The 24,613-nt window shown below is 40.5% G+C and overlaps 1 protein-coding gene across 1 annotated transcript in view; it reads left to right on the top strand.

The window, feature by feature from the left end:
• Positions 1–298: 298 nt before the first annotated feature.
• Positions 299–24,613, top strand: part of LOC103564763 (uncharacterized) — a 95,455-nt gene continuing 71,140 nt past the window's right edge. The window contains exons 1-3 of the mRNA XM_070603358.1: positions 299–1,427; positions 2,613–2,714; positions 10,380–10,479. Coding sequence (XP_070459459.1) covers positions 299–1,312 — 1,014 coding nt within the window. The 3' untranslated portion in view covers positions 1,313–1,427; positions 2,613–2,714; positions 10,380–10,479. The remainder of the gene's footprint in view (positions 1,428–2,612; positions 2,715–10,379; positions 10,480–24,613) is intronic.

Below are 24,613 nucleotides of genomic sequence, written 5' to 3'. Positions count from 1 at the left end.
TCCCGCTCACTCCACCCCGCTTCACCAACCCCCTTCCACTCAAGACACGAGGCACCCCCTGGGCCACGGATGGTGCCTTGCGGGGAGTGAAGAGACGCCGGAAGAGCTAGGGCAGAGCGCGCGGTGCCCACACCTTTGGCCGCGGGGTGAGTGCGGGAGGCCGCCGCTGGCCTGGGAAGAGGGGAGCGGGTTAGGAGCGCGGGGTCGGAGCGGAACCCCTGCACCCCCCCTCCTCCCAGGACTAGGGATCTGCCGCTAGAGGCGGGGGCCCAAAGCCCCCCGCTGGGCCCGGGCGAGGATGGGCGGGCAGGAGGCGGAGCGCAGCGCGGCGCTGCGCTGCGCTGGGCGGCGGGAAAGGGGCGGGGAGGACAGCTCAGGCTTAAGCGGGCAGAGGGACGGTGGCAGAACCTGCGGGCTAGGTGGGAGGCTCACCCACAGGGAGGAAGGGAAGCGAGGACCGCCGCTGCTGAGGAGCGAGGAGACGCTTGGAGTCCAGGGGTCAGGCCGCTGCCACCTCCTCCTGCAGCGGAGACAGCACAGCCAGCGGGCGCACTGGCCGCAACGGCAACCCTCCGCGCAGGTGGGCACCCCCGAGCGCGGCGCTCTGCCCCTTCTCGGACCGCCGCGGGCCGGATGCCCTCCTTTCCAGGCCACTGAGTTCGGGGGCGAGGGCTGGGCAGGTCTGGGGGTAGGAGGAATGTGCACGGCTCCTTGGTGTGCACGCTTGTGCGCGCGCGCTGTGCTAGGTGGGGAAGAGGTGCGGGAAAGCAGCCTCCCTCAGGATTTACTCCCTCGGGTCTCGCTGTCCCCACCCCCACTCTCTTCTGACCAGCAGAGCTCTCGAGCGGCTTTAGAGAACTGCGACCCCCTCCCTCGTCCGCAATCTCGGTGGTGTGTGCACTTCGCCCCCCTCTTCACAATCCACACCCAGCAACCATCAGGACGCCCCCTGCTCTGTAGGAACCTTGGGAGAAGAGAGAGTGGTGGCAAGACCAGCCAGGGTGTGTTCGGGGAAGGCAGGAGTTGCTGGAGTATTGTCTGCCGGGGACGGTGCCTGAGCCCGCGCGCTCCCTCGCGCTTTCAGGGCCAGAGTTGGGGGCGGGGGGCGGGCGCGGGGGGTTTGCTGAACTTATCTCCGAAGGCTGACTGTGCACATGCACTTGGCGACTTGTGCACGTTTGGACGAGGACTTAATGGAGGCACGTGGGAGCAGGATCGGTCGCTGGCGGGCCCCCAAAGAGCCTCTTGGCTCTTGGGATGGCCCAGCGCGTGTTCTGGGGTGGGAAGGAAGGGAGAGTGTGCGTGTGTGTGAATGTCCGTCCTAGGGAGGAGAAGGAGGAGAGTGGCTCGAGGAGACTTGATTTTCTTGGATTTGCTGCCAGTCCGTAAACCAAACCAGGCTTTCGAGGCGCTAAAGTAAATTACCGGTAAGTGGATCTCTGGTGGCGATAAAAAGGACCCTGGGTTTGCTGGGGTAGCGGGCTCGGCGGGCATGCTCACCGGGTAGCTTTTGGCGCTATCTCGCCTAGGTGGTGGGGGTGGGAGTGTGAATGTGTCTTTGGCTTAAGGTGCTGGAGCTGGGGTACTTGTCCTGGGTAGACTGTGGGACTTGGAGGAGATAAAAAGCTGTGCGGCATGGTTATTCTCCATCAACTCTAGAATCTTCGGCGTCTGCCTCTTTATGTCTCGGTTTCTCTGTTCTCGCTCTGTCTCTCTCTCTGTGTCTCTCTCTCTCTCTCTCACAAACACACACACACACACTCTGGCTTGGTCTGCCTGTCTCTGTCTCTCTCACGGCCACACACCCACCCGCACACCACACACACGCACACCCTGGTTTGGTCTGTTATTCTAAATTAACTCCAGAATCTCAGTGTCTGTCTGTCTGTCTCTCTCTCAATACACACACGTCCCTCTCATTTCGTGGCTGCTTTGACTCACTGGTAGTTCCTCATGGATTATTATTCATTGCTTGTTTTGCTCATGGATTTTTATTCACCTGACTTTTTTTTTTAAGGAAAAGAAAGATCTACCTGTGTTAAAATCTGTGGGAGGTCAGAAGGACCTTTCAGCACGCTTAATTTGCATTCAAATCAGGAACAGGGCATTATGACGAAAATTTCCCACCTAACTACTGTTTAGATGGGACAAAGCTCTAGTTCATGGTAGAATTAATATTATTTTAAAGAGACATTTTACAACCATGTGACAAAGTAATCTGCCTGGATCTCTCTCTCTTTTCTTTGTGGTAATTTACATAATTTTTAATTACCCGATTAACAAAGTGGTCAAGTTGTCTCCTAATTTTAAAGGACAGGTCTTGAAATGGTTGTAGGTTGGCATGTGGATGGGTTCTGTGACTCCATCTCTTTCTTTAATGAACTGATGAGAGTGGTGTTGATTTGAGACTTACGTATGTTTCAATTTCTAAGTAATTTATCAAACCACTGGGGGAGGGGGACCTAGAAATTTTCGATGCAGAGGAGAAAGACCACATTTATCTCTTGGAGCAGATATTTTGCCACTTCCCTCCCAATTGTCCCTGTTAGATGCCTAGAAAAGATGCATGGTTGATGAATAATACATGGTTTATTTCTCCTTTATGTCTACAGGTGGCAGTGTAGAAGCCAAAACGGGAGCTTCCAGAAGTGGTTTCTGAAAAATAAGAGTGAATATACATGAGTAAGCAAGCACAAGAATCTGAAAAACCACAGGTATGTAGAACAATTAATCCACCTATCCGGCTTTGTAATTATTGCATTCCAGTATCTTGACATTTGTATAGACTTTTATGAAGTGAAATGTATTTTGAGGTATTCTCAAAGAAGAAAACAAGTGTATTCTATTTCAGACAATATACTTAAATAAAAATACTCCATGCCATTATATTGTAGTACTTTTTACTGTTCTAGAAGAGAAGCATTGTTTATCCATTGTGACCATGTGGCTTTGCATTTAACCAGTTGTTGCTTGATACTTGCTCTTAAAAACACTTTTCCTGAAACTATATAAAACTACCAATTGTTCTGAATAATTTCATTTGGGACACTGTTAACAAAGGCACCCTCTTGAGCCAGCATAACAGTATCTGATTTTTACAAAAACTGTCTCTCGCTGTTGACCTGACATCACTTATCAGAATACCTACGCATTAGGTATTCTGTTTTTAACCATATTGTCATTTTTCTCCACCTACCTAGCTGCTTTTCCAAGCCAAACATATAAGAGGTACCTTCATAATTCACCCACTTGACTGAACAAATAACAGGTTTAATATGGGATCAAAGACAATCAATTTCATGAAGTTTTTCGTTGTGACACAATTCAAAAGATTTTGCCTGTGATTATCATTAAAATATAAAGTTTTTCATATTAAAGTCCTTTTTCCACAACTAGGTAACATACTGTTATGAATGGTAGAAGAAACCAGACGGGGTAGAAAGTTCATTTTTTGGATTTTTATTTTCTTTCCTTAGAATTCTGGGCCGGAGCTAATGGTGCTCTCACAGGGAAGCTCAAGTTATTGTTCTGTTGACTGTATAAGTGTCAGGCATCAAAATGGCCGGTAAAGAGAATGAAGCTTTCTCTTTCCTTGGAGGTGCATGCGTTCAGCACAATACTGGAATGTGGTGATATCTTGTGATTTTTGACGTTCTGCTTTTACAGCGGAGGAGGGATTTGTTTAGCCCCTGCCAACAAGGATGTAAAACAAAATCAGATGCTGTTCTGGAAGCTTTAAAAGATCAAATTGGACACTTCCCAGTAGAAAGCAAATTGGGAGCTCTGAGTCAGAAAGTATAGACTAAACTAAAGACTAAAAGATTAAAAGGCTCCATGGATATAGAATGTCAGGAAAGCTCTTGGGCATTTAGGAACATGGAAGTTTGCACTGCATGGGACTTAGGTTCATTATCTAACTCAAGAAACTGGGAAGTAACTACTCATCCCCCAACGTGTCTAAGAGGAATAGGGCCTCGAATCTTCTAAATTAGAAAGGAAAAGAGCAAAGTTGAGGTTATAACCCTTTCTTGAATTATAGCATTCACATTATACAAACGTAAGGTGCTTTAGAGATATTTTATTTTTGAGGCATAACATACATACAGTAAAATGTGTAAAATACATTAATCTAAAGTGTACTCCTCAATGAATTTTTACATGTGTATACACCCGTTTGACCACTATCCAGGTCAAGATGTAGAACATTTCCAGCACCCTAGGAGATTTTCTACTCTTTCCCCTTCTGGTCACTTTCATTCCCCTTCCAACCTGAAGGTAACCACATCATGATTTTTTTTTTCACACTGTGATTTTTTTAAAACTCCATCCACTAGTTTTGTCTGCTGTTAAGCTCCATATAAATAGTATCGTATGGAAGGGATTTTTGTGTCTATCTTCTTTCACATAATGTAATGTCTATGAGATTCCTCCATGTTACTGTGTGTATTAGTTCATTCTAGTCTGTTGTTGAGTAGTAATTCCATTGTATGGATATACCACAATTTGTTTATCCAGTCTCCTGTTGGATCTTTGGACTCTTCCCATTGTGTGGCTAATATGAATAAAGCACTGTGAACGTTCTTGCTTATGTTTTTTTTTTTTTTTAAAGATTTTATTTTTTCCTTTTTCTCCCCAAAGCCCTCCGGTACATAGTTGTGTATTCTTCGTTGTGGGTTCTTCTAGTTGTGGCATGTGGGACGCTGCCTCAGCGTGGTCTGATGGGTAGTGCCATGTCCGCGCCCAGGATTCTAACCAACAAAACACTGGGCTGCCTGCAGCGCAGCGCGCGAACTTAACCACTTGGCCCCAGGGCCAGCCCCGTTGCTTATGTTTTTTGGTGGACATGCCCACTCCTTTCTCTTGAGTATATACGTATGAATGGAGTTGCTGGGTCATAGAGTAGGCTTATATTTAGCTTTAGTAGATATTTCCAAACAGTATTCCAAAGTAGTTATACCAATATAAATTCCACCAGTAGTGTACAACAGTTCCAGTTGCTCTACATTTCCACTTGGTTCTGTCGGTCTTTTTAATCTTAGCTATTTTGGTGAGGGCATAGTAGTACCTTCTGTGGGTTTTTAAAAAATTTTAATTGTGGTAAAATATATATAATGTAAAATTTACCGTTGTAATAATTTTTAAGTGTATAGTTAGTGGTGTTAAGTACCTTTACATTGTTGTGTAACCATCACCACCATTGATCTCCAGAATTCTTTTTATCTTGCAAAACTGAAACCATACCCATTAAACAATAAATCCCCATTCTCCCTTCCTTCAGCCCCTGGCAACCACCGTTCTGCTTTCTGTCTCTGTGAATTTGATTACTTTAAGTACCTCATACAAGTAGAACCATAGAATATTTGTTCTTTTGTGACTGGCTTATTTCACTTAGCATAATGTCCTTAAGATTCATCTGTTGTAGCATGCGTCAGAATTTCCTTCCTTTTTAAGGCTGAATAATATTCCATTGTATGAATATACCACATTTTGTTTATCCATTTGTCAATCGGTGGACACTTGGGTTGCAGCCACCTTTCAACTATTGTGAATAATGCTGCTATGAACATGAGTGTACAAATATTTCTTCGAGACCCTGTTTTCAAATTTTGGGGGTATATTGCTAGATCATATGGTAATTCTGTTTTAATTTTTTGAGGAGCCACCATACTGTTTTCCATAGTGGCTGCACCATTTTACATTCCCAACAGTGTACAAGGGTTCCAATTTCTCCACATCCTCACCAACAGTTGTTATTTTCTGTTGTGTTTTTGTTTTTTTTGATAGTAGCTGTCGTAGTGGGTTTGAGGTGGTCCTTATGGTTTTAATTTGTGTTTCCTGGTGAGTAATGTTGTTAAATGCCATTTCATATACTTATTGACGTTTGGATATCTTTTTGTGAAATTCCTGTTAAAATCTTTTGCCCATTTTTGAATTGAATTGTTTCTTTACTTCTTTGTCAGAGTTCTTTTATATTCTATGTATGAGTCCTTTGTCAAATATATGTACAGTCATGTGCTACATAATGATGTTTTGGTCAACGATGGACCACGTATACAAAGGTGGTCCCATAAGATGAGTACCATAGAGTCTAGGTATGTAGTAGGCTATACTATCTAGGTTTGTGTGAATACACTCTATTTGCACAATGATGAAATTGCCTCATGACGCTTGACTGTATTACAAATATTTTCTCCCAGTCTGTGGCTTGCCTTTTCACTGTCTTCATGGTATCTTTTGAAGGTTTTTAATGAAGTCCAGTTATCAGTTTTTTTCTCTTATGGCTATTGCTTTTTGTGTTCTATTTATGAAATCTTTGCCTACTTTGGAGTTATTTTTTTAAAATTCCCTTTTAGTTACTGAAAATATATAAAGGCAGTCTGTTTGGAAGATGAAGTAAATTAACTATAAGCATATTTTCAAATAAGTGCCCTAAGAATGAAAGTTGATGCTGTTCCTTGCTGCAGCAGGTTCCAGAGAAGGAGTTTGGAGAAGCCTGTTTTTCAATAAGATACGTGGACACAGATGCTGTTACTCAAGTGGTTCCCGTTTCTGTCTCCCCCAGACACTGATTATGTCCTCAGGGCCCCTCTAGAGTGGAGGAACCCGAGGGAACAGCCTGGTAATGACTTGACTAGAGGAAAGAATGTGGCAAAATGGATTGATATCCACTTTTCCTTAGTTTGTAACCCATAATTGCTGAATGATCCTTCATCTCCCCTCTTGCATCCCTAAGGAGAGTTGCTGCTGTTTAGTGCTACTTCTTTTCTTTGCTTTTGAAACATCAATGTCCCTCAGGATTCTGCCATTAATTAGCTTTTTCTCTTCTCCATCTACATCTTTTCCTCGAATGCCCTGCATTCACATTCATTTTCATGTCTTGAGCTGTCTCTCCCCCTCTGCCCTGTGTTCTAAAGATTCGCCAGGTCTTTATCTGACTTGTGCCACCTGTCCCTCAACAGAAGGTCCAGATTTGTATCCTTATCTGACTCCTGGACATCTCCCACTAGATATCCCATAGGTGCCTTTATAAAAATCACGTGTTCTTCCTCTCCAGTCTCCTCTTCTGCTTTCCTGCCTTAATATATTTGCCGTTAATCTGGGATCCCAAAGTAGAAATCTTGGCACTGTCCCCAATCTCCCCACACAATTATATCACCCCCACAGCCCATATTTAGTTGGTTGTCAAGGCTGCTGGGTCTTTCTCCTGTCTCTGAAATATCTTTCAAAGGCATCTTCTCTTCCCTATATTCACTACCTTTTGGTTCAGGTCCCCTTTAGAATTGTTGGAATAGCCTCCCTGATTTTTACTCTTGCCTCTAATCCTCTGCTTCATATCAGCTTTCTTTTCCTAAAACACAGATTTAATCATGTCATTTCCTACTTAAAATGATTTGTAGCTCTCCACAGCCTACAAGAGGTATTCAAATCCGTTAATATAATTTACAGTATGACACCCTTCATTATTTGCCTTCAACCTGCTTTTCCTGCTCCATCATCTGCCATTTCCTCCCCACACTCCATCTGTCCTAAACTATTTTTCATTCTTAGAACATTAGAACATTCCTTGAGCTGTTTCCTGTATCTGTGCTTTTGCATATGCTGTTTGTTCTACTTCTGATGTCCATTCCTGTCCACTGGTGATGTACTATTTTTTTCTTTAAAAAGCAGCTCAAATGTGGCTTCTTCTTTGACTGAGCCTTCCTATCCTCTAAGTAGATGTTGTTATTCATACTTCTTTTAATGTAGTTAGAAGAGATGACTCCATAATTGCAGGCACTATTGCATATTAATCTTTGTACCCCCAATGACTATAGAGAGCACTACTTCAAATATAGAAGGCATTTAGTAAATGTTTACTGAATGAATAATTCGTAAAGAATCCATTCCTTTATCAGTTGGCTTTTGCTGCTTAACAAACCACCACAATATTGGTTTGGTTAGCAGTTTAAAACAACCAGCATTTAGTTAGCTTTTGATTCTGTGGGTTGGCAATTTGGGCAGGATTCAGCTGGGCAGTTCTTTAGATCTGGGCAGGTTTTCTACTGGGTGGGGTGGGAGCTGGCTCTTCTAGGATGGCCTCAGCTCCTCTCCACATGGTTTCCAATCTATAACCAGGCTAGCCTGGGCTTGTTCACACTCTGGGTGGCGGGGTTCTAAGAGAGAGTGCAGAGGCATGCAAGGCCTCTTGAGGCCTAGGCCTGCAACTGGCACAAGGTTACTTTCTCTGAATTTTGTTAGCCAAAACAGGTCACAAAGCCAGCCCTGATTCAGGAGGTGGGGAAATAAATAGATTGCATCTCTGGAAGTGAGGAGCTGCAGTCATGTTGCAAGGAGCACAGAGAAAGGAGAGTAATTGCAGCCATTTTTATGAGTAATCTACTGCACTTACCTAGGAACAGGAATATAAGACTAGACCAGGCTTAGTCCAGAGGGTTGATTCCACTTAGGTCACCAGCAGGGAGGACAGTTTTGATCCTGACTAATTGTGTCTAATTGCATCTAAGATGAGCCCAACCAAGATGGCCCCATGGTTCCTAGTGATACTGACCCTAGGCTTTTAGGCTGTCTGTGTAATAGAAAGTGACAAGAGGCCAAACCAAAGTCTCAGACAAGGTTTTACCGGGACTTATGCTCAAGCACAAGGGAGACAGCACAGGAGAAGTGGCTCTCTGGCTGGCTCCTGGAAGGGAGTCATCTGGAGTCTTTTATGGGGTGAAGAGAGCGGACTGGCATCATGATTCCCCTCTGTTAGAGGCGTTCTGCTTCCCTCTTCCTGGTGGTATCTTCTTTGCGTGTCTTCGCATGCTGCCTCAGGGTTGCAGTCCCTGCCCCTGCCCAGTAGGTCCAACATGACGGCGTTGCTCACTACTGCCACCCCAGGAAGGTCATATAGTGGTCATCTCCAGGCTTTGTGTGCATCCGGGAGTCAGGTCCACTGCTTGGGAGAAGTTTTGCGGTTGGAATGTTGCACATCTTGACTTCAAAAATAGCTGGGCTTGGAGGTGCCAAACCTTGTGGTTAAGGGTGAGGGGCAGAGTCCTGTCTCTATTCAGGCTCATTAGCATCCTCCTTTGGCCCTCCTCTTAAGTCCTCTGTCCTTATCCTTTTATGCAAAGCATATTTAAGACAGCCCCAGTTTCATTTTAGCCTTGATGAAGTACCATTGGTGTTGTGGGATGGGGAAGTTGCTCCAGTACTGGAAAAAGGAGAAATCTCTCTCTCTCTTCATTCTGGAAGCTGCTGTGGATACCCTTGGGCATTGGGGACCTTCTCATTATGGAGCACCCTTGAGTATTTACATTGATTTGTCTCTAGCATCTGATTTAAAAGGCATTTTGGGGAAAGGAGAATGTCAGGAAATGAAAAGAGACCTGATTGATTGGGGCTGTTCATCTCTGTTCTCCCTCAGCATGTGTGGAAAATGAAGGGATCCTCCTACTGAGAAACACTAGTAGTTTACCCAGTCTTAATGTCTGTGTCCTTTTCCAGCTGTTACAAACTATTCGGAGTGGAAACGTGAATTTAAATGTTTCTGATTACTACCTATTAAAGATTCCTTTTTAAGGACTAGAGTACATTAGGAGGAAGTATAGTTACAATATACACGTAGGTGCTTAGTTGAAATATACGTGAAGTGTATATTAATAAGTATATTTAGTAAAACATACATGAAGTGACCCTGATTTTCCAGAGATAGTATAGTAACCGTGGATAGGTTTGAGTTTTTCCAGAACTTGGTGTTAGCACACATCTGTATGTTTTAGTAGAGCTGTTAGAAGTAGCTAAAGAAAACAGATAGAAATTTTACCTCGTTCAAGTCCAGTTCTACTAATCCTAGAGATGCAGATGAACTGTGAAGTGACCAAAAGGCATAAAAGAATAGGAGGCACTTCAAGAGCTTTAAGACCCCTTATGACCTCTCACGTGTTGTCCTCCTGCCTGTGCCACTCCTAGATTGGCCATTGACACAGGTAGAGGCATGAAAAATCCACAACCTGAGTAATCCTCTGTCAAAATAACAGATGTGCTACTATTTATGAGCGAAAATAGGACTTTCACTTATGTTAAAAAATATCTTCTTGAAATTTATTCTTATGGCATGCTTTCTTTTATTTGTCAAAAACAAAAGATTTAGTTCATATCTCACTTCCTATGCCCTATTTATAGATCAGTTCCTTATTGAATCTCTGTATGTGCTGTTTATTTAAAATGACAACACAAATTCAAATGGCCATAGTTCAATATTTTTAGAAGATCATGACAATTCTGGGTTACCAAATCAGTATTTTTATCTATTAATTTATTAAATCAAAGAATTTTAACAGATTGAAATAGGATACTAATTGAAATTCAGGGTCTTTTTTTCCCTTTTTTTTCAGTCCTTTGTTGTACTTTGGAGGGGAGAGAGTCCCGGGTCAGCTCACCCCGCCATTTTGCTCCCTGACCGGAAATAGGATACTAATTGAGATGCATTTGCAGGTACTCATGCTTTGTTTTTCTAATTTAGAACTAGTTTTATATTATTGACAGTAGTGTAAAATATTTTATATACCATATTCCCAACGTGTTGCATAATGTGAATTCTCCTTAAGTTATATTTACTGATGTATAAATACATAGTGTGTATGTATTACAGTTGGCCCTCTGTACTGTAGTCTATATGTGCTACAGTTGGCCTTCCATATACGGGAATGTGAAACCCACAGATGCGGAGGGTTGACTCTATTCATAGTACTATGCCATTTTATATAAGGGACTTGAGCATGCACAGATTTTGGTATCTGCAGGGGTTCCTGGAACCAGCCTGCCATGGATACTGAGGGACGACTGTATACTCTGGAGAGAGAGAGAGAGGGAGGGAGAGAGAGAACCCATACATCCTCTAGCCTAAGGTTAAAATGCTAGCAGAAGCTATATGAAAATCATGAGTAAGTGTAGAGCAGATGTTTATTGAAACAGCCACTTAGGACAGTGACTTGAGTTCTATCAAGGATTACTGTTTAAGAAGTATTTACATTGAGGAAGGTTGTGATAGTGAAAAGACTGATGAATTCAAGGTGGTAGTTTTAGAAGGAGCCTCTGGTGCCACACTGACTAGTGTTAATGGGCACACTGTTGGATTTTAAAAGGGGATTTAAAAACATGCACATTTAAGATGGACTAGATGGTGATCAGTCACTCTCCTATCTTTTGAATACTAATCCCCATGTTGGAAAATATTTAAAATGATTTGCCTGTTTTGTAAATGCTATGGTTTTGTTCCTGATTAATTATGATAGCAAAATTTTCTTATTGTCGTGGCATTGTCAGTATTTTAGGTTTGTGAAAGGAGTCTTGGGCACAGAGGTTGGCCTCCAGGGCTGCAGAGGCTGCTTTGCCTGTCTGCTAGCCCAGCTGTGTGTGCAGGAGGGTCTTGGACCATGTTTTGACGATGAAAACAAAAACAAAACATGGCAGGTATTTAACCAGGAAAATATAATGGAGGAAAACAATGGAGTCTTAATGAACTTCCTAAAATGGGAGAGGTATGATTGCTTTAGCTAATCATGATGCCTCAGATTTCTGCAGGAGAAAGAACAGAGGATATTTTTCCTTAAAACAGCTTGTGAGAACTAAAAAACCATGTGTACTGAGGGGACACCATGTCCTCTGGTGATAAGGAATCTATGCAGAGGATCAGCAATTGTTTTCTCTTTACCTCCAAAGATGGCATTGTGGGATCTTTTCCCTTAGTCATCATCATGTATGATGATACTATGCATGTTTTTACCCATGTTATGGAAAAAGGCCTTGAGACTCACAGAAATAACTTGACTGCTGTGGCTTAAGTGATAGTCCCTGGTCACAGCTTTCTCTACCTCTTTGACACAGTGTTTTGGCTCTGCCTGTGAACCTCAAGTGTAGCCATAGAGTGAGTGACTGAGTGAGTGAGTGAAAGAGAGAGAGAGAGAGTGTGTGTGTGTGTATAAGGACTCTTCCCAGTGATGATATTGGGTTCCCACATCTACATGGTCAGAGTAAATGAGTACCTATCTAGTGTGTTGTATTTTGAATCACCAGCAGTAATTTTCCATCGCTATCAGTAAAAATGTATATTCATAAAAATCAAAACATTTCATCAAGAACTTTGACCTTGGATTGGATTTGACCTTGGACTGCCCTGGTGCTGGAATCAGAAGGCTGGACTAGAAATGAGGAAGCTACTGTTCTTGTTCCCAGTCTGCTTCTAAATAGCTGTGGGGGCTGAGGACATCATTCTTATTGTTTTGGGCTTTAGTTTTGTCATCTCTATGCAAGGGGACTATTTATCTCTAAAGCCTTGTCTTATTCTGACACTCCATCAGTCTTAATACCATGGTCGTATTTTCCCCCTGATTTTGGTGAACTCTACCATAAAACTATTATTGGGATTTAAAAATTTCAATCACGTAGAATTTATGTTCCATTATTATAAGATTAATGAAATGAGATCAGTGGCTAGGTGGAAACCAGGAGGCAGTTATCTATCATAGTATATTCAAATTTATGTTATTGTGGAGTTTTCCTGTATTTGGTCAAGAGCAGAGTGACTATAACCCTACTAAAGAGTGTAAACTTTTATGTTGAGTTAGGGTGCCCCTCTCCCACTCTTTTCTTTATTATAACCTCCCCAAGAATAGGAAAGCTAAGTTGTATTGGACTAAGTTTGGGGGCTGCTACATGACTTCCTCAGTGCTTGCCCTGTTTTTGTACTAAGCATTTGACATTCACAAGTCCAGGTGTGGTTTTCCCTATATTCATCTTGCTTTGGTCTGTTGAGCTGCTTGAATTTGAAGGTTGATGTCTTACATCAGTATTGGAAAGTTCTCAGCCATTGTCTTTTCAAATATTGTTTCTGCCCTGTTCTGTCTCTTAACTTCCTTCTGGCTCTCCAATTACATGACTGGGAGACCCTTTCATGTTTCTTATGACCTGTTTTATTTTTCCTTTCCCTTTTTCTCTTTGGGTTTTAATATGAGTGTCTTCCATTAACCTTTTTCTTCACGTTTACTAATGCTATCTTTTGCTATGTCTAGTCTGCTATTGAACCCATCTAATGAGTTAATTTTAGATATTGCATTGTTCTTTTGTTTTTTTTTTAAAGATTGGCACCTGAGTTAACAACTGTTGCCAATCTTCTTTTTTTTTTTCTGCTTTTTCTCCCCAAGTCCCCCCAGTACATAGCTGTATATTTTAGTTATGGGTCCTTCTAGTTTTGGCTTGTGGGATGCCGCCTCAGCATGGCCTGACGAGTGGTGCTGTGTTGGTGCCCAGGATCTGAACCAGCAAAACCCTGGGCTGCTGAAGCGGAGCATGCGAACTTAACCACTCAGCCATGGGGCTGGCCCGATATTGTATTTTTCTAGGATGTCCATTTAATTTTTTATAGAGATTCTAGTTCTCTTTTGAAATTCTCCATCTTTTCATCCATTTTCTCCTTTTTTCTTCAACTAATTAACCCGTTATTTTAAAGATCTTGTCTGCTGAATCCAATAATGAGGATCATCTGTGAGTCTGCATCCATTGTTTTTTTCTCTTGAATATTAGTTACATTTTCTTGCAGCTTTTCTCATGTCTAATAATTTTTTATTTTATACCAGACATTGTGTATGGACGAATCTTACTGGTTTTAAATTATATCATCTTCCAGAGAGGATTTCCTGTGTTAGGTAAATATAGTGAGGAGCTGATTACCTTCACCCCTTTCAGGAATTGAGTTAAGTCAAGGCCAGGTTGCAGTTTTAGGGAGACTCAATCCAGCTAAGGTTGTCTGTGCTTCTCAGGCAGGGCTCTCCTGGGCTTTTGATTGAAACCCTGGAGGTTCTTTGTCTTCTTAACCCTGAAAAACTGTAGGAGATTAAATTTTGCCCTTTGGCAGTCTGGAGTTTAGCCTGTTGTCCCCTTAATTTCAAATTCTTGCAGCTGTTTTAGGAGAAACCTGGTTGTGTATTTGTGGCACCACTCCTACTTCAGTAAAAAAACTTCATTTCCTAAGCACTGAAACTGGAGGCTTCACTTTGCCTTTTAGAAATCCTCAGCCTAATATCTCAGTCTCCCTCTCACAGCTCCAGCACTGAACAAATGGGAGCATTTCCCATCTGTCACATTAGCCTTTGTGGGGTCACCAGAAAGCTTTGCTGGTTTCTTTTCCTCAGTAGAATCCTTTCTCTTGGCAAGTCACATTAGTATGAGCCCAAAGTTCTCAAGTGCCCTGAGGGAAGAAAACCAGAGTTTATCTGCCCTCGGCAGAAGGGCTCCCTTCCTTTGACATTATTGTCCTTGAGTTCCTTATAGTCTAACAGAAGCCTAATGCTTTTTTTTCTGCATAAAACATTTAAGATGGGATCTGCAATTTCATCATATACATTATTTTCAAGTCCTCGTCTATTCTCATGGAGTCTTCTGTTTAAACATTTTTCAGCTTCATGATAAAAGCAATTTTGGTAGTTAGCACCTGTTGACTCATTATAATATTTCCAAAGGAGGAAAATGGGAATCCTTAGACAATATGGTCCTCGTCAAAATATTTTCACTGCATTTTTTTCAGTTTTTCAATTTTAATTTGTCTAGAAAACACTTCGTAGGTAGAAGATGGTAATGAAGGCAGTTTCAATTGGTTTAAAACTCTCAGATGAATTCCTTATTGGACACATTTACTTCTCTTTTGTACTAAAATGAGGCATGACTGTCATTACAAACCCTCCCATTTGTGAAGAGAATTTGCTCCAGAGAATTCTAATACCATTAATAGGCAGCATCCATATGGTTTGCACATGTAAAAAGGAGAGAATGAGCCCCTCAAATTATTTAAATTGGAACCATTTCATCGTTAAGGAGCAATTCTGTTGTTAACTTTTATTAGAAGCTGTGTAAGACCTGGCCGGTGCTGAGAGCCCAGGGCTGGTGGGAGCCCTGAGTTCTAGTGTTAGCTCGGCCTCCCATAAGCCATTTGTCCCAGGAGAGGTCTCTGTTTTCTCAATCCTAAGAATGAGGACATTGAAATAGTTGAATGCTAATCCTTTCCATCTCTGCCCTTTGGATTCCAATCATTCCTCACTTGGAAACTAAAGTTGTACTTGCATTTCGATAAATGATATTGCCAGAATCAATTAAAAGAATAAAACTATGCAAATTTCTTTTGACTCGTACATTTTCTGTTTGTGATGCCAAATGGGAAATCTTAGACACAGTGTGTCAGTGTCTAAAAAACATTTAAAAAATAGTGTACTTGAGTCTTGAGTACCTGGATTTAAGTGTCAGGTTTGTCATTCATCTGCTTTGGGGCCTTGGGCACTTCATCAACCTCTGTAAGCCTCAGTTTCCTCAACTGGAAAATGGATAGGATAGTGTAGTGGCCTTACCTATTTCATGGGGCTTTGTGAGGATCAACTAAAACATTTCATGTGTGAAGCCTCTTTATGAACAGTAAAGAGCTGTAAAGACATCAGTTATCATTAGGACTGTAATGATACAGCCCTTGTCAGCAGTAACCATCTGTTTGTTGTGGCTGTCGCTATCAAAAGTGAGATGTGAAAACAGCCCAAGGGTATTTAAATTATATACACCTTGACTTTTGTTCCCACTTCACTTTTTTGTAGGGGGGTAGGTGAGCTGACATTGTGTTCAAGGTATAAACTCTCTCCTTGAAGTCATTGAAATGCAGACATGGAAGGGACAGTGGGATTATTTTAGCAAATCCTTCTCTTTTAAAGATGCAGTTTAGGAAGTTTAACTGACTTATCTGAGGTAGTAAGGCTGCTTCAAGGTAAAACCACAACTAAGACCAGTAATTGTCCTCTGTTTAAACCCTGATTTGTGAAGTTACTTCTACAGTTTTGGTCAAGGACCAAAAGAGAGATTTCTTTTGTTTTCAAACATTGGGATTCTTCATTTCTCTCTCCTTAACCTCCGAACATCTTTCATACTACTTTCTCTCCTACTTCACAGACCCCACTCCCATTCTGGTGGTGGTACCTCTCCTCAGTCCAGAGAAGAGGGTCCTTCACCTCTCATCCCAGGCGGCCCCCCACATGTGCTCTTGGTTCCGACCCTGTTTGCCTCCTACGGGGTTTATGCTAGCAGTTATCCTATCTGTGTCCTATATTATCTTTCTTTCCCTTTCTGCTGGTTCTTCTCCTTGGCCGATGAAGGTGCCCAAGCTTGTCATAGAATTTTTTTACTTCACTCTACACACTGCTTCTTTTCCATACTTAGCTACTGGAAAGAGAAATTAGTAAGCAGAGGCACTGCTTTCTCAACTTCCGTTTGTTCTTTGTCTTCAGTTTTTTTAGTGGTAAAATACACATAACGTAAAATTTGCCGTCTTAACAATTTTTGCATATACAGTTCAGTAGTATTAAATATATTCACATTGTCGTGCAACCATGACCACCATCTATCTCAGAAGTGTTTTCATCTTGCAAAACTGAAATTCTGTCCCCATTAAAACAACTCCCCATTGCCCCTTCCCCTAAGCTCCTGGCAACCACCATTCTGCTTTCTGTCTCTATGTTTTTTCCATGCATTCCTTATACAGTATTGTATAAGCACCGTGACTGGTGCTTGGTGGTAGCACAGAAAAGTTACCTCCCTCCCTCTCTCCTTCCCTTTCCTCTCTCTTGTCCCCTGCTCCATGCCTCTCCCCCGATTTGTTGCAGTTTGTTTTCTGGCCTCTCTTGGGGACAACTTGCTGTCCAGCTTCTGGGCACTTTTTCTTCCTTTTTTGGCGTCTATGATCCCTTCTCAGGATCGAGGCTGGTTTCCTCCTCCCCTCCTAATTTTTTAAGTGATGCTCTTCTGCAGTGGAATTCAGTAGCAACCTGTAGTCACCTACCCGCTCTGCCTCCATCTATGCTCATCAGCTGCTTCCTCACACCCTTGACACACCATGCAAAGCCTCCATGTCTTCAGCCTCTTGCTTTGCTTTTCTTCCGTAAACATTCAGCCAAAAGGCCTTGCTCACTGAAGCCTTCAACACCAACCTCAGTTGCAGTTCCACAGAACTTTGGAAGTCTCTCGTGTAGCCCTGATGTCAATGTTACTAGGATTCCACTTTGTCCCCCCACCTCCCCCAGTACTGAGTGCTTCATTGGCAGGGACTGTGGCTGATTCTTCTCTATCAAACTTGGCCCTCACAGTAGGCCCTCAGTGATGAGTAAATGAAGGAGAGCATTCATTCAAGTACGCTTCCTGTAGTTAAGTGCTTTTCTGATTTAAGAGATTGAATGTTGATCAACCACGTGGAGCATCAAAGTATAAGATCCGAAAAGAGAGGTTCACATTGTACTTTGCTGTGAGAATCTGTTCTATCAGCCAGTTTATTAAATGTTGAGTTATGTTACATGAAGTGCCACAGTGTGCTAGGTAGAATAATGGCCCTCCAAAGATGTCTATGTCCTAATCCCTGAAACCTGTGAATATGTTAAATGGCAAAGGGGAATTAAGGTTGCAGATAGAATTAAGATTGCTACTCAGCTGACTTTAAAATAAAGAGATTATCCTGGATTATCTGGATGGGCCAAATGTAATCACAGTGGTCCTTAAAAATGGTGTGTGCTGTAGGATCTCCTTATAGCTAAGTTCATGGACTGCTGAGGGTCTTAAATTGCCATGAATATTATCTTCAGTTAAAGCTTTATTGATAAATTCCTTTCTATAACAGGTATAATTTTATTAGTTTTCTGTGATATTAGCTGTAGTGAAAGAAAGGTACTTTTATTAAATGCTTATATGCGTCAGGTGCTTTATATATGTTATATTTAATGTGCCAAATTACCCAAGAAGTAGATATTATTAAATCCTTTAATGGATGAAGAAACAGGCACAGAGTGTTAACTTACCCAAGGTCATGCTGCTAGTAACTGGTGACCCTGAAGTTTTATTGCATGCCCATAAAGAGAAAAATTCTGAGATGTGACATTTTCACTTTTGCAAGGCATGCTCATCGTTATGGTGTCTAATGCTATATTTTAAAAACTCTTGCCTTTAAATTTGAAAGTTGAAGATTAATTTGTATTTTACTGAAGCAGTATGACACTGTAGCAAGACATGCAGAAAATAGAGGACAGAAATTAACCATAAATCCAACAAAATCTTGATTATATTTTGGTATATTTCCTTTAAGTTCTTTTTTTCCTCTGCATAAGTATGTTGCAGTTTCCCACAGCTGTAATCATAGTCATATTATACTTTAAAAAATTTTACATGATGTATTTTCTCCTGTGTCTTTATAATTATCTTTAATACGCAATAGGTTTCCAATTTTTTTTTTTTTTATTGAAAGTCATGCTGAAAGAACAGTTAGTATCTGGGACATGCCGTTCTCTTGGAGGGCAGGAACAGAGTGCAGACCACTCAACACTGTTAAAGCCTCTGCTTGGAGGTGGTCGGTGTCATATCTGCTCACATTTCCCTTGGTCACAGTGTGTCATAGGGCCAAATTCAAAGTCAACTAAGTGGGGACACATACTTCTCTCCCACGACTGACAGGATGAGTAATCCTATTATAGAAAGGGAGAAATAATTGGGAATAATAATACCATTTGCCACCTGGAGGGGAATGAAATGATCAGAGGTAGAACATAAAAATAGAAATAAGTGAAAGTGCCGATACAGACAGGCTGGTTGGTTTTGAATCTAGATTCTGACCTTGAGCAGAGGCTGTCTTAGGTGTCTCCCCTGTGAAATGGAAGGATTAAAAGAAATCATGTATCGAAAGCATGCTGCACTTTGCCTGACTTGTGATAGGCTGCCAGCAAATGTTAGTTTTCTTTAAAGATGTAGTTTTGCCATGGTACTGAATGAGCTGTTTTAGTGCCCGTTTGGATAGAACTAGGTTTTCTTGGGTTTTAACTCAAATATACACAATGCTGTGGATTTTCTAGTCATTAAAGAAAAGATAGCCTAATTTGTGAATTTTTCACTTTAAGTCCCTTTAAAAAAGTGCATCATCACTGACAAGTTAATTTAAAATCCCTGGCCCCATGTCTAAAGATGTGGGAATCAATATTTCCCAGGTGATTATATGTTCTTTATTACTTAAAGGGTGGTCCAGGGGCCATCAGCATCCCCATCACCTGGGAGCTTGTTAGAAATGCAGCATCTTGGGCCCCACCTCAGACCTATTGAATCAGATTCTACATTTCAACAACATGCCCAGGAGATTCATATACATTAAAATCTGAACAGCAGTGATATACATGATCCTTAGAAATGCTGTTTTTTAAAAAGAAGTTTTCTTTTTGAATTATTCTTTGCCTTTCAGTTTGACCGTAATAAATACATCAATAATATTTAGGTAAAATTTTTTTAAAAATCCTTTTTTTCTTTTCAGTGTATACAATATTTAAAATAGGCTTAGTTAAAATAGTAATAATTTAGAATTGTTTTTTCTTTCCCAACTTCTAAGAAAAACAGTTGTCATACCTAGAAGTTTAAATCTTGATTACAAGTTATTGGTCCGTGACATTTTGTTTGGCTCATTTGAATTTCAGAAGTCTTAGATTTTATAAGATCAAACTCAAACAGTATTACAAGTAATCTAACATGTGACATTTAGCGTCTTTGGAACAAAATGATAATTCTTGAACTAAAGAATCTTTTGTACTACTTGTCCCTGTTCTATGATAGTTATCTTGGTCTTGAGTTTATTTATGTGTAGATTGTGCGTCAGAGGACCTAACTCACTGGAGAGGAGGGTGTGGACACTGAATGAAGTGCTATTTCAAAATCCTTTACAAACTCTCAGATGCCTGGTTTTAGGACAACTACAGCTGGTGGGGCCAAATCTGCACCTGTGTTTGTAAATTAAGTTTTATTGGAACACAGCCATGCCCTCTTATTTACTTAATTGCCTATGGCTGATTCCGCCATACGATGGCAGAGTGACAGAGGTCACACTGTATGGCCTGCAAAGCTTAAACTGTTTACTATCTGGCCCTTTACAGAAAACGTTTGTCAACCCCAGGTATCAATAATGAAGGGTAGCTTTTTGTATGTGTGTGAAATTCTTGAGAATGGTGTCTGAAGAATCTTGATTTTTTTTTCTTTAAGTGAGAAAAATGAGTCAATCTAACATATAATAAGTTTTTATTTTTTCTTCTTCCGAATTATGTTTGTTTGGGGGCCCTGACTACAGGTTAAATGAACTTTACCACTTTTTAGAACCATTTTTACGTCTTTCAGCCAATCCTTTTCTGAGTACTGAAGAAATGCTCTCATCAGATACTAACTTTCCTACACAAATGCAGGAGTTCATCAATGAACTGTGTGCATTTTTATATATTTCACGGATGTATGCTACTTCCCTCATGCAGCCCAATGAATATTTTCCCTCTAAACACTCCCACCTTAGGCTCTTCCTTCCCTGGAGTGCCGCCTTGTGGTGGGCTGTGGGCCCTTCACTGACAAAGTCCTGCAGAGCTTAGTCATCGATGAAAGTGAATCAGCCAGAGGGTGATTCATTGCAAACCGTGCTCAAGAGTAAGAAACACCATCTTATACCTAAGAGATGATGAATCATTAGACTGGGACAACCTGCTGGTGGATATAATTTGGAAAAAAATTCCCCATTCTGAGTCTCAGCTCTTTCCTCCCACTGTAAATGAGCTTAGAATAAACATTAAAAAAAGAATAAAGAAATGACTCATTAGGACTTTTTTTGGGATTTAATCTCAATTACATTTTAGGTAATTCAATATTCTTGACAATTTGTCCTATATGGTAGTGTGTATATATATTAGAATAATGTACATATATACATTTACGTGTATGTTCACCTATTTTGTGTGTGTGTGCACATGTGTATAACTAATTCTCATTTCTGGTAAGCCTCGTTACTGAAAGAGTTTAAGAGAAGAGGCTGTGGCTGTGCCCTTTATAGGTCCTTTCTGTATCTGGACCCTCACCTAACTGAGATGAATTTTCCTCAGGTTGGTGTTAATACATCACTCATTTATTAGTCAACAAACAGAACCTTTGTGCAAAGAATGACATCCATTGTCTTACTTTCCATTAAATTATTTCTAGGTGAAATATGTTGAGAAAGCACAGCGATCCACCAATATTCCATTAATTCAAATAGCTACCATAGTAACTGCTAAGTTCTTGTCTAAAAACCAGAACATTCTCAAAATTCGGATAAAGATTATACCATTTATTTGCAACTCTTGTCAGGAGAGAAAAATACATATGTACTAAGTACTCAGATGTTTAGTTATCCATACTGGGAATTAATGGCTCCAAAATACAGTAAGAATGAGCAAACTTATGAACCAGCTTATTCTGCCATAGCTTTCACCAGTCCACCTGGATACAGATAAAGAGAGATGTGTTACTGATAAGAATTGACAGATCTGGGATAGATTCAGCACAAATAGCACTTTAGAGACGTTTGAAACTATGGTATTCAGCTAAATGTTCCCATAGTTTAAAGATATATTCATTCCTGAATGTTGCTAAGGATCTGAGTGCCGTGAACTTGCAACAGAGATTTGTGTGGTTGCTATGTGCAAAAGCCCGAGAGTAAGCAAGTGGGAAATAATATCAAGGTGGATAAATTTTACTGTAGTAACGACTTATTTTTTATAGGAGAAATTTGGAAAATAAAGCAAAAAATCTCTGGAACTTGAGTGGAAATATATGTCACCCAAAATAGACAATACAGAAAAGGAAAAGTCATGCTTCTGACGCCACTTTTTATTAATAATAATTTTTATGATATGGACTAATTTAAAATGTTACATTTTGAGTGACTTTCTAATGCACTATTTAGTTTGGATAAATTACAAGAGGCAGTGCAAAGCTCTCAGAGAAAGCAATGTCATCCCATTTTTTTCTTAGTATGACAATACCAAAATATTCTCCTCACATGAAATACAATGTTCTAGAGAAGTTAATTGTATGTCTTCTTTAATTCCACTATATCAAATAACTCTTGAGCGTGAAATTCTTTAAACACAGCCTAGATCCCTTGGGTTCCCCTTCGCCTGACTTACCTTTCGTTTTTAGTAGGATAGAAAAAGGGCTACATAATTACTAAAGCCATTTTTTGATTGTGAAATACTGACATTATGTTTCTTTGCCATCCTTTTTTACTACTGTGGTCGTCTCAACCCTAGCTGCACATTAGAATCACCTGGAGAAGTTTTTACAAAATATAGATGCCTGTGCTCTACCTCAAATTTCTGATTCAATTCTGATTCAATTCAAGGTGGGGCATGGGCGTTTGTGTGTGTGTTTAAACTACCTGTGTGATTGTAATGTGCAGCGGGGGTTGAGAATTACTGTTCTAGACCCTTAACAAATCCTTAACAGTTAACCACATTGTACTGATGATCTGTAAAATGATATAAAAGATGTAAGTTTAGGTAGATGCAGCAGGTTATGACTGCAGTGTCAGATGGTCTCAGAGCTCTCTGCAGCTCTGAGTTTCTGGGATTCTAATACAGGTACCACAAGATGTCTTATTAATGGCTATATTAGCCAACTTGTTTGAGACACTTAGCAAGCAAACACCTTTATGAGGAAGTAGACCCAATCTGGTGGAGTGGGATATCTGATTAGCAGACCTTTGGTTCTGTCCAAAATGTCCATAAGACATTTGGTCCATCAGATATTTGGTCCACGCCAAAAGGTCTTTGATATCTGGTCATATTTGGTCCTGTCTAAAATGTCCATGGAGACATTGGGTCCAGACCAAAAGGTCCTTGATATTTGGTCCTGTCCAAAACCATTTGGCATGGACCAAATGTGCTCATGGATGTTTTGGACAGGATCTAATGTCAAAGATCTTTTGGACAGGACCAAATGTCCTGCAAGGGTGATATCTGAGTTGAGGTGGCTTCACTCAGCAGAACGATGGCCTCACCATTCTGCCGTGAAGAATTTCCATAAAGCAATCCTGTGAGATTGGTTTTATTCATTTGAACTACTCAGGACACTGAGGCTTAAAGAAGGTACCTAATTAGGAGGTGGCAGAGCCAGGATTTGCAAAGAGATGTTTGTCTCTTACATGCGTTTTCCATCTTATCACACTATTTCTCACACGTTGAGTGATCTTCCATGGCATTAGCTGCTTGTGCTATGAATGCGTAGGAATGGGATGATGGACGGAGAGTATGAGAGAGCTCATGGGTAGCTCATACAGCCCCGGTGAATACCTATATATTTGAATACATTTGGACTAATGCAAATGAATGATCACTACTGATGCGTGACGTATATGTCCTTAATGTTCACGGCCTGTGAAGCTCTTTATTCTGTTTATGTAGAAGTTATACTGTGGTTATATAATATATATATGTGAAAGGAGTTCCTATAATTCTTTTCAGAAGAGAACTATTAGAGTACCCTACTAAAGTCATATTTATTGATTGTGTTAAATGTAATTTATTGAGAGTTCTGTAAAACTTGGCATCTAATAATGATTTCAAGGGAGGTAGTTCCTGATGGTCAATTTTTATTAACTCAATGGCTGGTAATGCCTTTGCTCAGAACTTTATATGTCAGTTCAAGACTAAACTTATTAATAAAAATGGGACAGTACCCACCTTCCAGTTACGGCAACGATAATTAGAAAAGCAATTTCCATTTACTGACGTTGTATTATGTGACAAGACACTGTAGACATATTCTCTAATCCTCATGAGTTAAGTGGAATTTTTATCTTGCAGGAGAGAAAACTAGACTTAGCTAAAAAAACTTTCCCCAAACTGCGGTGCTAGTCAGTGGTGGAGCTAAGATTGAAACCCAAGTTATCTAACTCCAAAACCCATGCTTTTAGCTGTCTTCATAGGGAGACTGCCTCCCTGTTAGTACTCTGTTTTTAAAAGAATAATGACATTTCACTAAATTTCTTCAAAGTGATTGTTCCAAATTAGTTATCCTTATGTCTTAAAGATCAGTTTACCATATGGATTCCACCTACACTTTACCCCCGCCTCCTGCCCTGGTTTTGTAGCATGTATTCATGTATGCATGTGTATGAAATACAACATACATACAGAAATGTATTAACAGTGTAAAGCTGAAAGAAGTATTGTAAATGAGCACCCATCTAACTACCACCAAGGCCAAGAAATGGAACGGTGCCAGGACCCTAGAAGCCCTCTCTTTCCACTTCCAATAATTATTCTTTTCTCCTAGAGGTATCCTGACTTTATGAAAATCACTTCCTTGTTTTGCTTTTTAATTTTACTACCTGAATATTTATCCCTAAATTATGTAGTTTTGCCTGTTTTTGAGCTTTATGTAAATGAATTAATACGGTATATGCTCTTGCATCTGGCTTTGTTTGTTCAACATATTTAGTGATGTTTTCTGCATAGTGATCTTGCACTTATTTTGTTTTATTCCCATGTACGTGTTATATTTTGATATTATCAAAATGGCATATTTTTCAAAATTTTCTTTCTACCAATTGCTGATATATAAAAATAAATTTTTGAGCTTTGATGTTACATTCAGCGGTCTTGCTAAAAACTCTTTAAAATTGTAATAATAGTGATTCCTTTGATTTTTTTCTATGAGCACAATCTTCTCATCTGTAAATAATACCATTGTTTTCTACTTTTTAATCTTTCTTTCTTTTTCTTGC

This window comes from Equus przewalskii, chromosome X (genome assembly GCF_037783145.1).
Source record: "Equus przewalskii isolate Varuska chromosome X, EquPr2, whole genome shotgun sequence".
Classification (NCBI taxonomy): domain Eukaryota; kingdom Metazoa; phylum Chordata; class Mammalia; order Perissodactyla; family Equidae; genus Equus; species Equus przewalskii.
Note: the sequence above shows the minus strand (reverse complement) of the source record. Positions and strands in the feature narration are given on the sequence as shown.